This window comes from Octodon degus, unplaced genomic scaffold (genome assembly GCF_000260255.1).
Source record: "Octodon degus isolate 3935 unplaced genomic scaffold, OctDeg1.0 scaffold00029, whole genome shotgun sequence".
Taxonomy (NCBI): Eukaryota; Metazoa; Chordata; class Mammalia; order Rodentia; family Octodontidae; genus Octodon; species Octodon degus.
The window spans coordinates 3,296,645-3,310,799 of record NW_004524605.1 but is presented as its reverse complement, the minus strand read 5'-3'; the positions used below and the strand labels follow the sequence as shown (position 1 = coordinate 3,310,799).

Genomic DNA, 14,155 nt, shown 5'->3' with positions numbered 1-14,155 from the left:
TGTTCTTATTTTGAAATTCTTTACCAGTTTAATGTTTTATATTGCTTTTTTTGTCTTTGTTCTTATTGGTTTTGGGTTTTTTATTCTTTAAAATACAGTATTTTTTTAAAAAGATTTAAAAAAGGAGTTTAGGTTTTTCTGATTATAAATGTCTTTACCATGTTATGTTTCTATTTTAATAAAGAACCCCTATTATACAATGTTAAAAAAAACAAAACAAATTTATTTCATTAAATTAAAAATTTCATGAATAATTTGTCAATAATTCTCTAAATTTTAACATGGAATTGGTACTCTGTTGCTGGTGTATACAATATGCACTTACAACTGCTATACCACAGATTAGCTGTTTAACAATTTTTTATACCATTTTAATGTTTTTCTTTTTTCATTTTCCACTTATGCATGTGTTGTACTGTTTTATTTCTATTTAATATTTTTCGTAAGGAACTGTAATAGGACAACATGTGGTCTGCAGAATGAGTGCCTTTCTTTGCATTATTGTAATTAAAAGCCCCTGAGAAGTGCTACCAGTCACCCATGGGACAGTCAGGCATGGTACTACTGGTGGTTCAAGCTGGCAAGAGCAGTTGAATCCAAATCAGAGTCACCTGGCAGTGAGACATAAAATTATGATCCTGTTGTAAACATGTTAACCTGGTTGCAGAACCAAAAGTGGACTGGGAAAAACAAGTGTGAAACGATCTGCTGATATACTCCACCTCTGACTTGAATTATGACTGTCAGTGGGATTATAATGATAGGACACGAAATTACCTAGCACATATGCCTCCTCTTCATGTTGTTTGGAATGTAGTACCTTCTAAACTTCAGTATGTATCTGACATAATGGCTTTAATTCTAAATGGGAGGGTGAGGCTGGCCTTCCAAGTCCAGAAGAGTGGAAGGAGGTGATCCAGGTAAAACAAAAAGTAGGTTCTCTACTGAAAAGAAAGGAACAGCACAAACAAGGGGAGATGAAGGATGGTAAATTAGAAGAAATGCAGAGTATCAGCTCCCTGGAAAGCAAACTGTTGTGAAGCTGGAGTCTGAAAGAGGCTCAGATAATGCTGGGCAAGGTGGGGTGACCCAAGTTGGTCAGACAGGCTAGGAGGGAGAGATGAGAGCTAAACATATAATCTTATTCCTTTGGATTTTTTTTTTTTTAATCCAGGCATTAAGATCAAAATTTCATCCAATCTCTCCATGGTGTCTTCAGCACATACTCAGTGTCACCCCATCTTTGTCTTTCCTGTGTTCATTAATTTATACTGCTCTGTTCCCAATTTCAATTCCCTGGACACTTCTAACATACTTATCAAGAATCAGCCAGAAGTTTTTGCTTTTGATAACTCTTTAAAAAGAAATAAAATTTTAAAATGCATTAAATAGTGTTGAACACACTTTTAAAGAAGTTTTTTTATCTAGTTGGCCCACTTTAAGAAAAAATATAGTCACAGAAAAACTTAAAAATAGTGACAGCCAAGTATTTATATAACTGTTCCTACTGAATATGAAACCCTGATTTTGCTAAGTCCCTTTCTCCCACTAACAGGACATAGCCTGTAGGAACTGATGGCTTATAGAAGGCATGAAACTAAAAATGTATTAGACTGAGATTTCTCAGAAAGCAAGAAAATACAAAAAAAAAAAATAAAATTAAATAAAGTTCTTTTAGAAGTTGATTGTAACTTAAAGTATCACAAAATACTGCTAAGCATTTTTATCAAGAAGGATACTGAAATTTACCAAAAACTTTTACAATTTCTTATAAGGTTTATGCCTTTTTCTTTGATCTCTTAAAACGAAAATTTACATTTGATAGGACTGATTTATTTAACATTACCCTTGCACCCCCAGTAAAAGCTCAGCTTGAGCTACTTGTTATCATGGATCTACATTCTGACCAAATTTAGTAATTGAGTTTAGTGTTCTTGTTTCTTAGTGAGATGTTAACCTATAATTTTAGTTTCCTGTACATTTTTGTTGTTGTTGTGGTATTTCAGTCAGAATGTGTAGTCTTAATACTTAGGATTTGTTTTCTTCAGTTTTTGTACTTTTTTTTTTTTTTTTTACTTGAGAAAATCCTTTCATGTATATTCATTTTAATTACTGGTAGGCTTAGATTTACCTCTACCATATTATGGTCTTTGTATTTCTACATTCTTTCTTTTTTCCTTTCTTATTGTTTTTGTTCTTTTGTAGAAAGTTCATTTTCCTCATCTCTATCCCACTGCACTCCCTTAGAAGTGAGCCTGTGGGTGTGCCTTTTAGTGCCACTTTGGCCTGCTTTTACAGGCACCTAATGCTAGTAAGTAGCCAGACTTCTAACCCTTTAATGTATCTAAATGTTGTTCCTGTCATCTAGTGTTTTAGCTTTATGTATTTGTTCTACAAATTTTGCCTTTAAATTTAATTTTATGCAAGCATTATTTATTCATAATTGTCCATGTAGTTCACTTTTTGCTTTTAATTCTTATAATCAAATGTTACTCATGAGAACACTAACATTTTAAGTGATTTTCTTTAGTGGTGCTCTTGTAAATGGCTCAGTGGGCATGGTTTTTTGGTTTTGGTTTTGGTTTGTTTGAAAATATCGTTTATTGTGTCTCCTTTGGAGAGTGCTGCCATGAATGTAATTTTAAGAGGAGAATTAACTTTTCTCAGCATAATCAACACAATTGAACTACTTCTTGGTATTTGCTTTTTAATAAGTAAGTTATTAATTTCCCCTTTTTCTATTTAATTTACACTTTCCCTTTGGACTCATTAGAATGTGTATTCGTCTTTTTTCTGTGAATTTGTTATAGGTTTTAACAGATTCTATTTTGGATTTGTTGGACTACTTTGTGCATTCTTTTTAACCAAAACATTTGTTTTTCTTTAGGTATGATTTTGTCCCCTTTCTGTTACCATCATCTTGAATTTTGCTTTAGACATATATTAAGCCTTTTCATCCTGTCTTACATATCTTATAAGTTTACCTGCTTACATTTTACCTGTTCATGACTGTATGCTTCCTTCTGAGTAATTCTTTTGGATTCATCATCTCAATTCAGTAGTCCTCTTTCTAGTTGCATTTTAACATTTATTAACAGTTCCTTTGTTTCAGTTTGGGTGATTTCTGTTGAGTTACATCATTTTTTAACTTAGTTGAGTCTAATAATGAGTAAAGCATCCTTCATCTCTGTTACCACATTTTTTGTTTGTAACACTTACATGTTACTCTTACATTTCTTACGTGTGTCTTCTGAAATTTCCCATCTAAATGTTGTATAAATTTTTCCAGAGGGCCCTTATTATATTAATTGTCGTTGTTTTAAATTCTTTGTTGTAGCATATGGATCAGTCCTTATTTTCATAATGCTCTGTTGATTGCCTTGTGTTTTGGTAATGTGAAGATTTTTTAAAACCTATCTTTATGGGAGTCATAATTTTTATGTATGCTTTTAATTTTAGATTTAATGCTTGGTATTATATAGAGCAGTTAAGACTTAAAGGTGATAGATTTTAGACCTGGAAAGGAACATATTTCTTCTAGTAGAGTTTTAGTAGGGTTGGAATTTTTATTTATATAGTTAGTTTCGGTGTCCTACTTGTTCCAGATTTCTCTTATGTTACGTGGTACTTAGATTTAGGAAGATATTTCTACAGTATTCCTGCTCCACTCTCAGGTTGTAGATCTTCCCTGTGCTCTTGTGCTGCAGACTGAGGCTCTTTTCTGGTTCCTATCCTTCCTCTAAATGAAAATTGCTGGGTTGGCCAAATAGCTCAGCGGACTAAAGCGCGTGCATAGGCAGGGCTCAGCGGCTGGGTTTCGATCCCCAGTGAGGCATGCCAGCCCCACTGCTAGGGCATGCAGAGATGGCAACTGAGACTGGGCGTGGTGGTGCGCACCTGTAATCCCAGCGTTTGGGAGGCTGTAAACAGTCTCAGTCACTGGCTCAGTTTGCCCTGGAGGCGGGGCCAGCACAGATGATGGTGCCAGGGTTCGCTCTGCCTAAACAGGTGCTTTAATCTGCTGAGCCCTCAAAGCCTTATGTAGCCATAGGAGAGTGCTTTTCAGAGGTGGCTGGATCTAGAAAACCATGCTGAGACCAAGGATATTTGATTACTAAATCCTGAGTAGGATTAAAGGTTCCCCCCGCCCCCCGTTGTGAGTGTGACCCACCTTAAGGGCACATAGCCTGTATAAGATGTAAGGGAAGAACAGGGTCACTGCTTCTGCCTGGCATGAAATAGTTCTCCTCTGCATTACCCCTCTGCCATGCCATCTTGCCATGGAGCCAGTCAAGTATGATCTGCAGTCTCTGCAAACTGTGAGCTAAATAAAGCTTTCCTCCTTTAACTCAGGTGTCAGGTATTTTGTCTCAGCAACAAGAAAAGACACTACAGTACTTGTAAAAGGCTTCGTGCATTATAGGAATATGATCTGGTCCTGGACTACTGTTTTTTCATCTTTAATTCTGCCCATTTTTCTTCTCCAGCCGCTGGTTTTCATCCTTCTGTCCTCTCATAATGAAATTTCATTGTAGTTGCATGGTAGTGCTTTTTTGTTACTGTCATTTTTTCATTTTTTTGCTTTTTGTTACTGTGGCTTTGATTTTTGCAGCACTTAGGGAGTGAGCCCAGGACATTGTGCATGCTAGGCTCATGCTCTACCGCTCTGCTGCATCCCACCCTGAGCTCTGAGTATTGGGATTATAGGCAGGAGTGTGCCACAGGCCCAGCTCAAGTGCCTTCATACAAGGTTTTGTTTTTGTTTTTGTTTTTTTTTTTTTTGGCCAATTGCTTATGTACATTATCAGTCCTGAACTTCTTTAAATTTACTTTGTGCATAACATCTTATGAATTCAAACTATAGAGCTGCATGAGGATGGGTTGTGGCGCTGAATTCTCAGGTGAGAAGAGCTTTTATTTGGTTGCTCCCCCACTCCCTTCTATTACTATCAGACAAGTTTTCTCCTTGGCCCCTCTGCTTACACCTCGCTCATCTCTCCAATTGGATTCTAGCTATTTGGGATCAGCTTTGTGAGATCTCCTATTGGAGTTTTCAACTTTGCTAAGTAGTTTTGTCCAGTTTCATTGTTTTAACCATCAAATGGAAATGTTTATGAAATTATTTTTAATCTCATATTTTTAATACAGCAGTTATATATTTTGTGTTCGATTAGAACTTTTTGAAGGCATTTAATCATTTACATTCATGCACTCATGAAGTTTTTTTTTTTTTTTTTTTTTTATTTATTTGTTTGTGTGTGTGTGTGTGTGTGTGTGTGGCCAGCTCAGCCCACCAGGGGGCGGGGCAGGCTGGCATGTGGTGCTGGGGGATTTGAACCGCGGTCCCTGTGCTTTGCCACGCCTGTTCCAAATAGGTGCTTTAGACCACTGAGCCATCTCACCAGCCCCTCATGAAGTTATTTTTTAATCTCACATTTTTAATACAGCAGTTATATATTTTGTGTTCAATTGGAACCTTTTGAAGGCATTTAATCATTTACACTCATGCAATAAAAGCTATTTTGTAATTAGACTAACTTAGAAGTTACAGTTATTGAATGTGTAGGTGTACTTAGCAGCCTTCACTTCTGGTAAGTGACTTTAGCTGGAGGATATGTGTTTATGTGTACAGAGAGACTGTTTCCTGAAAGGAAGCTGTGGTCTCTAGGTCCTTCTAATCACAGCGTCTTCGATCTTTTGAGCACGTAAACTTTGTCTTATGTGGACTGTGTTCTTGAAGCAGTTTCTTGCCAGAAATAAATGAAGCATCCTGATGAGTCTTTTAAGACTCCATAGACTGTCAGTAACATGGAAAAATTGGATATTTAATCAGGAGTGTGAACATGTGTTTCAGGTAGAGAATTCTAAAGATAATGAAGACAGTATTCTACAAAGAGAAATTCCTGCCAGACAGTCTCGACGAAGGTTTCGAAAAATAAATCATAAAGGAGAGCGCCAAACCATAATTGATGATGTGGACATTAATAGCTATCTTTCTGTGAGTATATTTAGGAAAATTTCATGCATCTTCCTTAATGTACACGTATGGCATCTTTAATTGACATGTTTTTTGGTAAATACCAAGACTTTACATGTACAAGCTTTGGACAGGCAGTTATACCTGTATAATTTTGAAGAATATTGCTTCATTAAATGGGTTAGAAATATTCTTAGAGTGGGAATTTTGCTTTTGTTTTAAATCATGTAAACCCCCCCCTTTTCTAAAGAAATATCCATGTAATTTATTGCCTAAATGGTGTATGGGGTATAGATTAGAGTCCACAAACCCAGATAATAGGCTCATGAAGAGCTTTTCTTCTAATATGATTGAAGACATATAAAAAAATAAAAATACAGCAGTTCTTCCCTTGGGATATGGAACAAATATATATATTGTTTATCAATGCAGAAATGTACAAATGTTCAATGTATCTTTTCATGTGAAAATATTAAAAAATAAGCAGATGAAGTATTAATTTTTGTAACAGGAGAGATACAAGTTATTTCTTCAGAAATCTTTAATTTGCTTGTTTTAGAAAACTTTTTAGATTGAAAAATAGCTAAATTGAAGAAGAGAGGGTAACCTAAGGATGAACAAATCTATGTGTTTTTGGTTTGGTGGTTTGTTTGTGTTTGTTTGTTTGCAGCAGTTTCTTGCCAGAAGTCCTGCTGAGCCTTTATGAGTCTTTTCTATTGGACCCATAATACTGGAGACTGAACCCAGGGCCCCATGTGTGCTTGGCAAGTGCTCTACCTCTGAGTTACCTCCCTAGTCATCTAGGTGTATTTGAGCTGACAGGTTCTACAGTTAGCTATTTTCCAAGGACTTGTGATCGTCAGACTATAAGAAGTGGGACCAGGCGTGGTGATGCACACCTGTAATCCCAGAACTCAGGAGGCTGAAGCAGGATGCTCACCTTGAGTTTGAGACTAACCTGGACTACCTAGTGAGTCCAAAGCCAGCCTAAACTATACTGTGAGACCCTGTCTCAAAAAAACAAAAAAAGGATACAAGACGTGTACAACTTTTTTCCTGTTTGTGTCTCTGTAAGTGTTAATCAGGGGAAAAGGGATATTGATAACAAAATTTTGGGCTTTATAGTTATCAAAAATAGAAATATAGTCATTCTGTATTCACAATAAGAAAGATTTAGGAAAGTGCTTCTGCAGCTTCTAAAGATTTTGTCACATCTGCCTAATTTCATTGATTAAATGCATTCTATATCTGAAAACAAATAATACCTGTCACAAAATGTATTATTGCATCCATACTGTACAAGGCTCATTTCTTATTATTTAATAAATTTTATACCATATATCACTAATCAATGTAAATTACATTATTTTACCTTATGTGCATATGTTTGAAAAATTAAAAATTCATTCACATCACCTACATAACTATTAGTAGGCATTTCATAAAGTTTTGTTTTTGTGTTTTGTTTTGTTTTTTGTTTTTATTTATTTATTTATATTGCAGAACCAGGGATTGAACTCAGACTCTTGCGCTTGCCAGGGAAGCACATATTCCACTGAGCCATCTCCCCAGCCCCTGTTTTGTTTTGTTTTAAGTCAGGGTCTTACTATAAAGTTCAGGCTGGCCTTGAACTCACTTGCATCCTCCTGTCTCACCCCGAGTGCTAGGGTTATAGGCGTGTGTCACCACCTGCAAGATTTAAAAGTTTTTTGTTTTTTTTTAACTTTAAAACCTAAATATATCATGTCAAAGTCCTTGAATCCTGTTAGATGATCTTTGAGACAATTATTCTTAGTAATTACATAATACTTCTTTATACTAGTATGCCATAATTTATTTGGCTCCCGGTATTTGGTAATTTAAATTGTTTAGATTGTTTCCACTTCTGCAATATTTTATTTTGATGAACACAGGTTAACTGTACATATTAATGAAGTTCTGTGTGATGTTTTAACACTTGCCTACAGCATATAATGATCAAACCCAGCCTTTACCTATCACCTATCGGTGCCATGCCCCATTTTTCTCAACATACAGAAAGCATTGTTTTTCTCTCAGATCAGCTTTTTTTAATCTTCTACATATGAGAGAGAGAGAGAGCATATGGTGCTTGTCCTTCTGTGTCTGGCTTATTTACTTAAATAATTAAGCTTATCTGGTTTCATTTTACCATAAAAGACAGACTCCATTTTCCTTTATAGTGAATAACACTATGTATATTATATATAAGATCATGTAGAATTACATATAAAATTATATGTACATATAATTTTCTTCATTCACTTGTCTCTTAGTTGGTAGCTAGGTTGATTGCATATCCTGTACTATGAATAGGGCCACAGTAAGCATGGTAATGTGACATCTTTGTCACGTGTTCCATTTCGTGGATGTGTACCCCAAAGTAGGATAGCTGCAGCATATCACATGATGGATCTATTTTTAGTTGTTTTCAGTAACCTTAAATCTCTCCTCGACTATGGCTTTGCTATTTCTCATTTCTACAATAGTATGTGAGAGTTGCTTGCTTTTCCATCTCATGAGCATTTTGCTTTGGATATTACTCATTTTTTTATATTACTCATTCTCACTGGGATGAAATACCTCATTGTAATTTTTATTTTCATTTCTTAGATAGCTAATGATAAGAAACACTTTATGTATTCGTGGGCCATTTATATTTCTTTTCCCACTTTCTCCTCTTCACTGGGGATTGAACCCAGGTCCTTGCTCATGCTAGATGAGGGCAGTTCTTTTTATTTTAAAACAGGGTCTCACTAATTTGCTCAGACTAACCTGAACTTGAAATCCTCCTGCCTCAGTCTCCTGAGTAGTTGGGATTACAAGTGTGTGCCATCACTCTTAGCTTTTTATTTCCTTTAAGAATATCTGTTTAGATCATTTGCCCATTTAGTTCAACTAAATGGAGTTTTTGTTGTTGTTGTTGTTAAGGTTTTTGAGTTCCTTCTACCTGATGGATAGTAATTATGTCAAATGAATAATTGTCAAATATTTTTTCCCATCTGTGCCTTACCACTTCATTCTGGCAGTTGTTTTCTTTGTTGCATAGAGCTGTTTCATTTGATTCAATTCCATTTATCTAAGTTTGCTTTGCTTATTTGTATTTTGGAGGTCATAGCCAAACAATTTAGGTCATAGCCTATACCAATGTCCTAAAAATGTTCCCTCTATGTTTTCTTCTAGTAATTCCAGAGTTTCCTAGGTTTCTTGATCCTTTTTACTTAATTTTTATATAACATAAGCAGTACAATTGTTTCAAGTCTTCTCTGTATGGATATCCATTTTCCTCAGCACCATTTAATAAAGCGACTGTACTTTCTCCAATATATGAAGTGTAATTAAAAAACATAGTAAAAAAAAGAAATAAAAAATTTTTAAATTATTTTTTAAATTTATTACAGGAAAAGACATATTCCCCTCAAAATACTCCCTCTTGCTTCTAAAATCCTTAATCCATCATTCTTGTCCCCCCCCCTTTTTTTTTTCTTTTTGGTGCCTGGAATTGCACTCACAACCTCACACTTGCCAGCCAGGCACTGTACCACTGAGGTATATCTCTGGCACTCTTGTCACTTTCTGAAGCAGTTCTGGAAAGTGTCTTTTGTGAATACCTTTAGTTGCACCGCCATGGTTGCTACACGCTGAACGATTGAAAACGTTTACCTTTGTTGATTATTTTAGCTTTGGGAAACAGCATGTCTGGTGCTAGATGCTTTGAATAAGGTGGCAGGAATGATGACATAAAGGTGCTCAAGATGTGTGGGGAGGGATTTCTATTTATTTATTTATTTATTTATTTATTTTTTGGTGGAACCGGGGATTGAACTCAGATCCTTGCGTTTGCCAGTCAAGCGCTTATCCTACTGAGCCATCTCCCCGACCCCGGATTTCTTTTTAAAGGGAACAGTGTCATTGTGTCTTTTTTTTTTTTCTTGTATAGTATTAGTTTTGGTGATGTTATCAAAATATTCTGTCTCTCTTGGGTAATTTTTATTTGTAAATTAGTCAATTCATGTTACTTTTACACTATCTTGCAACAGTAGACAGGGAATATCTTTACCACTAAAGGACAGTGCATATCCATCCACATAAATGAAGCATTTTATTCAATTATATCAAGAAAGTACCTTTAATACTAATTTAAACAATTCAAAATACTACCTTGATAGTTTCTAAATTATTCAAAACACCCACTTTCCCACTAAGTTTGGTGACCTACTGCAATATGCTGCGTAAGACTTCACCCTGTATCACTCTGGTTTTCTTGATTACCGTGCCCTGTTTCCATGTGCCATCAGCTCGGAGTTCCATTTCCTAGAAACATTTGAACACTCATTAGAACAGTTTGCCTGATAACCTGACCACCTCCTCCAGGTTGGTGTTTTTTTTTTTTTTTTTTTTTTTTGGTGGAACCGAGGATTGAACTCAGACCCTTCCACTTGACAGGGAAGTGCTTATTCTACTGAGCCATCTCCCTGGCCCCTCCTCCAGGTTTTAAACAGCAAAGAATGTTGCTTGTGCCAGTCAGAATCTGATACCAATTAAATGGTGACAGCTTTGCCAATAAACAAGAATATGCTCTTCCATGGCTAGGAAGGGAGACTGCCACAACCAATAGGTCCCAAAGACACATGGAGTTTCATTGTGTCTTTTCTTGTCATGATTTTTTGTTTAAAAATATTTTGATAGGGCTGGGAAGATAGCTCAGCAGTCTCTTATAAGCGCCAACCTGGCAAGCACAAGGACCCAAGTTTGATCCCTGATACTACTATGGGCCCTGGAACTGGGTGTGGTGGCACACACCTATAACCCCAGTACTGGGGAGGGTAAGACAGGAAGATCATTAAGAGTCTAAACTCTGTGCTGAGACCCTGTATCAAAAGCAATATTTTGATCACATTGTGTATGTTTTTAGTATCCTTCTTAAGAATCAGTTGGCTGTAGATGCCTGGTACTATTCTTGAGAGTCTTGATCCATTGGTTTATGCCAGTACCATTCTGTTTTGTTACAACATCATTCTGTAGATATTTAAAATCAGGTAGTATTGTGGTGCCTCCAGCTTTTTCTTTGTCCAAGATTGCTTTAACTATTCAGAGACTTTTATATGCTTCTATGTGAATTTTAATATTTTTCTTTCTAGTTTGTGGTGGTTTTGTTTTGTGTTTTTTGTCTTTTTGAGACAGGGTTTCAGTGTGAAATTCAGGCTAGTCTTGAGCTCACTTTGTAGCCCAGGCTGGCCTCAAACTCACAGTGATCCTTCTGCTTCAGCTTCCTGAGTCCTGGGATTACAGGTATGCACCACCATGCCCGTGCCCAGCTGTTTTTTTTTTTTTGGAACCGGGGATTGAACTCAGGCCCTTGCGCTTACCAGGGAAGTGCTTATTCCACTGAGCTATCTCCCCGGCCCCTCAGCTGTTTTTTTCTAGTTTTTTGAAGAATGTCATTGTTACTTTGATGGGAATTTCATTGAATCTATAAATCACTTCAGGGACCAGGGAGATAGCTCAGGAGAATAAGCGCTGGGTCCTGAGTTCAATACGTGGTACTGCAAAATAAATAACAAATAAATAAATAATCACTTCAGGTAATATTAATTTTCCCAATATTACATACACAGGAGGTCTTTGTATTAAATGTGTCTTACTCAGTTTCTTTTTTTTCCCATAATGCTTTGTAATTTTCATTGTAGAGGTCTGTCAGTTTCTTGGCTAAATTTTTTTCTAGATACTTATTTTTGTAGCTATTTTATTTATTTTTATTTTATTTTTTATGTAGCTATTTTAAATAGGATTAGTTTCATGATTTTTTTTCAGCTAGTTCATGAGGGTCTACAAAATACTGATATTTTGTGTTCTTTGTGTATTCTGCAGCTTTACTGAATTCATGGATCAGTTCTAGTAGGTTTTAATGCAGTCTTTAGGCTTTTCAATATATGGAATCATACCATCTACGATAGAGATGATTTCATTTTCCCCCTTACTATTTGTATGGTTTTTCTTTCTCTTGATTGCTCTGGTTCAAACCCCAAAGGCCCTGTTTTATAAGAATGATAAGAAATAGATATCATTGTTGATCAAAATGCTGAAAGCATCCTTTCATTCAGTGTGGTATCAGTTATGTGGTTTTTATATGCAGCCTTCATTACATGGAAGTACAATCCTTCTATGTCTAATTTGTTTGTGGTTTTTACCATAGTAATGTTGAATTTTTATCAAATACTTTTTGCATTTAATGAGATGATTTTATCTTTAATTCTACTAATATGAAGTATTATGTTTATTCATTTACTTATTTTGAACCACCCTTGTATTTGTCGTACAAATACAGCTTAATCATGGTGAATGATCTTTTTCATGTGCTATTGGATTATACTATTATTTTATTGAGTTTTGGAATAGTTTGAGAAAATTGGCATTCGTCCTTAGAGCTTTGATAAAATATAAGAAAGCTACACAGTTACAGGGTTTTCTTTATTGGAAGATTGATTTTTCCTTTTTACTGATTTAATCTCATTACTTGTTACTAGTCTGTGTTTTCATGGTTAAATTTTTATGTAGAGCACTTATATTTACCCATTTTTTTAGATTTTCTAATTTGTTAGCTTACAGTTTTTCATCATCTATAGTGATCCGTTGTAAGTTGTGATGTCTCTATACCCCCTTTTTTTCTTGGTAGTCTATCTCAGTTCATCTATTTTTATCTTTTAAAGAAACCAATTCTACATCTCATTGATTTTTCTTATTATTTTAAAGTTTATGTTATTTATTTGTGCTCTCATACATACTATCTTTCCTTTTACTAATTTTGGTTTTGATTTGTTCATGCTTTTCTAGGTCCTTGATCATACCAACTGAAGATGCATCATTAGGTTGTTGGTTTGAAACCTTTCTATTCTCTTGTTGTAGCCACTTCTATAAACTTTTCTTTTAATAATGCTTTTTGCTATATCCTGTAAGTTTGAGTATGTTGTATTTTGATTTGTTTTGAGGAAATTTTAAAACGCTCCTTTTGATTTCTTCAGTGTCCTAGTGTTGAAAGTATATTATTCAGTCTCCATGTACTTGTATAATTTCTAAGGTCTCTTTTGTTGTTTATTTCTACTTTAATTGCATAGTCATCAGAAAAGACAAATATTTCATTTTAAAAAATATTGTTAATGGCACACTTTGTGATACACATCTATAATCTCAGCATTAGGGAGACTGACACAGGAGGATACTGCAAGTTTGAGGCTAGTGTGGGCTGTATAGTTAATAATAATAACTAAATAATAACACCCTCTCAAAAACTTTTTTTTTTAATTAAGTCTTTTTGTGGGCCAGAGATATAGCTCAGTGGCACAGCACCTGCCTGAAGACTTGTTTTGTGTCTTAATATATGATCTATTCTAGAGAAACGTCCATATGCTGATGAAAAGAATGTATCCTGCAGCTGCTGGGCAAAAGGCTGTGTAGATATGTTAGGCTCCTTCAGTCTGTAGTACTACTGTTTAACTCTGGGGGTTCTTTGTTGTGTGGCATGGGGGGGTCTGTTGATGAAAGTGGGATTTTAAGGCCCCATCATAACTGTTGTGGAACCTATCTCTACTTTTAGATCTAGTAGTGTTTGTTTTATAAACTGAATTCTTCAGCAATAGGTGCATATATATTTACAACTGTTATGTCTTGTTCAGCTGATCCCTTGATCACTGTATATGATTTATGATCACATTTGTTTCTAGAGTATATTGTCCTGGAGTGTATTTTGTCAGATATAAGTATAGCTACTTCTGCTCCCTTTTAGTTTCTTTTTGATTAGAATAGTATCTTTTTCATTTTGCTGTATGTGTTGGTGTTTAATCAGAAAATGAGGTTTTTTAGGCAGCATATCCATTCCATGTGTATAATTTAATTGGAAAATTTATTTCATATCCATTCAAGGTTATTGTTTGTAGGTTAAAAGTCCTGTCATTTTTTAAAATTTTCTGGTCGTTTTAAATATCTTTTATCTTTTTTCTCTGTTGTTAATCTTTGTGGTTTAGTGGTTTGCTATACTGATAGAATTCGTTTCTTTCTGTTTTTCTTTAGTGTGTCTGTTCATGTGAGTTTTTATACCTTTATATACGTTCATAATGATGCTTGCTTTTCTTTTACTTCTGAAAGACTCTATCGAGCATCTTT

At 35.2% G+C, this 14,155-nt stretch overlaps 1 protein-coding gene and 1 non-coding gene across 10 annotated transcripts in view; one reads left to right on the top strand and one right to left on the bottom strand.

Annotated features, from left to right (window-relative positions):
- Window positions 1-14,155, top strand: part of Rapgef6 (Rap guanine nucleotide exchange factor 6) — a 223,318-nt gene that overhangs the window by 83,111 nt on the left and 126,052 nt on the right. For 8 of the 9 annotated variants that reach the window (XM_004629326.2, XM_023713121.1, XM_004629328.2 and 5 more), the window contains one exon: window positions 5,855-5,998. The exons of the other annotated variant lie outside the window; for it this stretch is intronic. In XM_004629326.2, the coding sequence (XP_004629383.1) occupies window positions 5,855-5,998 (144 nt within the window). The remainder of the gene's footprint in view (window positions 1-5,854; window positions 5,999-14,155) is intronic. 9 annotated transcript variants of the gene reach the window in all.
- On the bottom strand, window positions 10,502-10,632 carry LOC111816320. Its single transcript, XR_002820746.1, has one exon. It is a non-coding gene; the product is annotated as a small nucleolar RNA SNORA24 (small nucleolar RNA).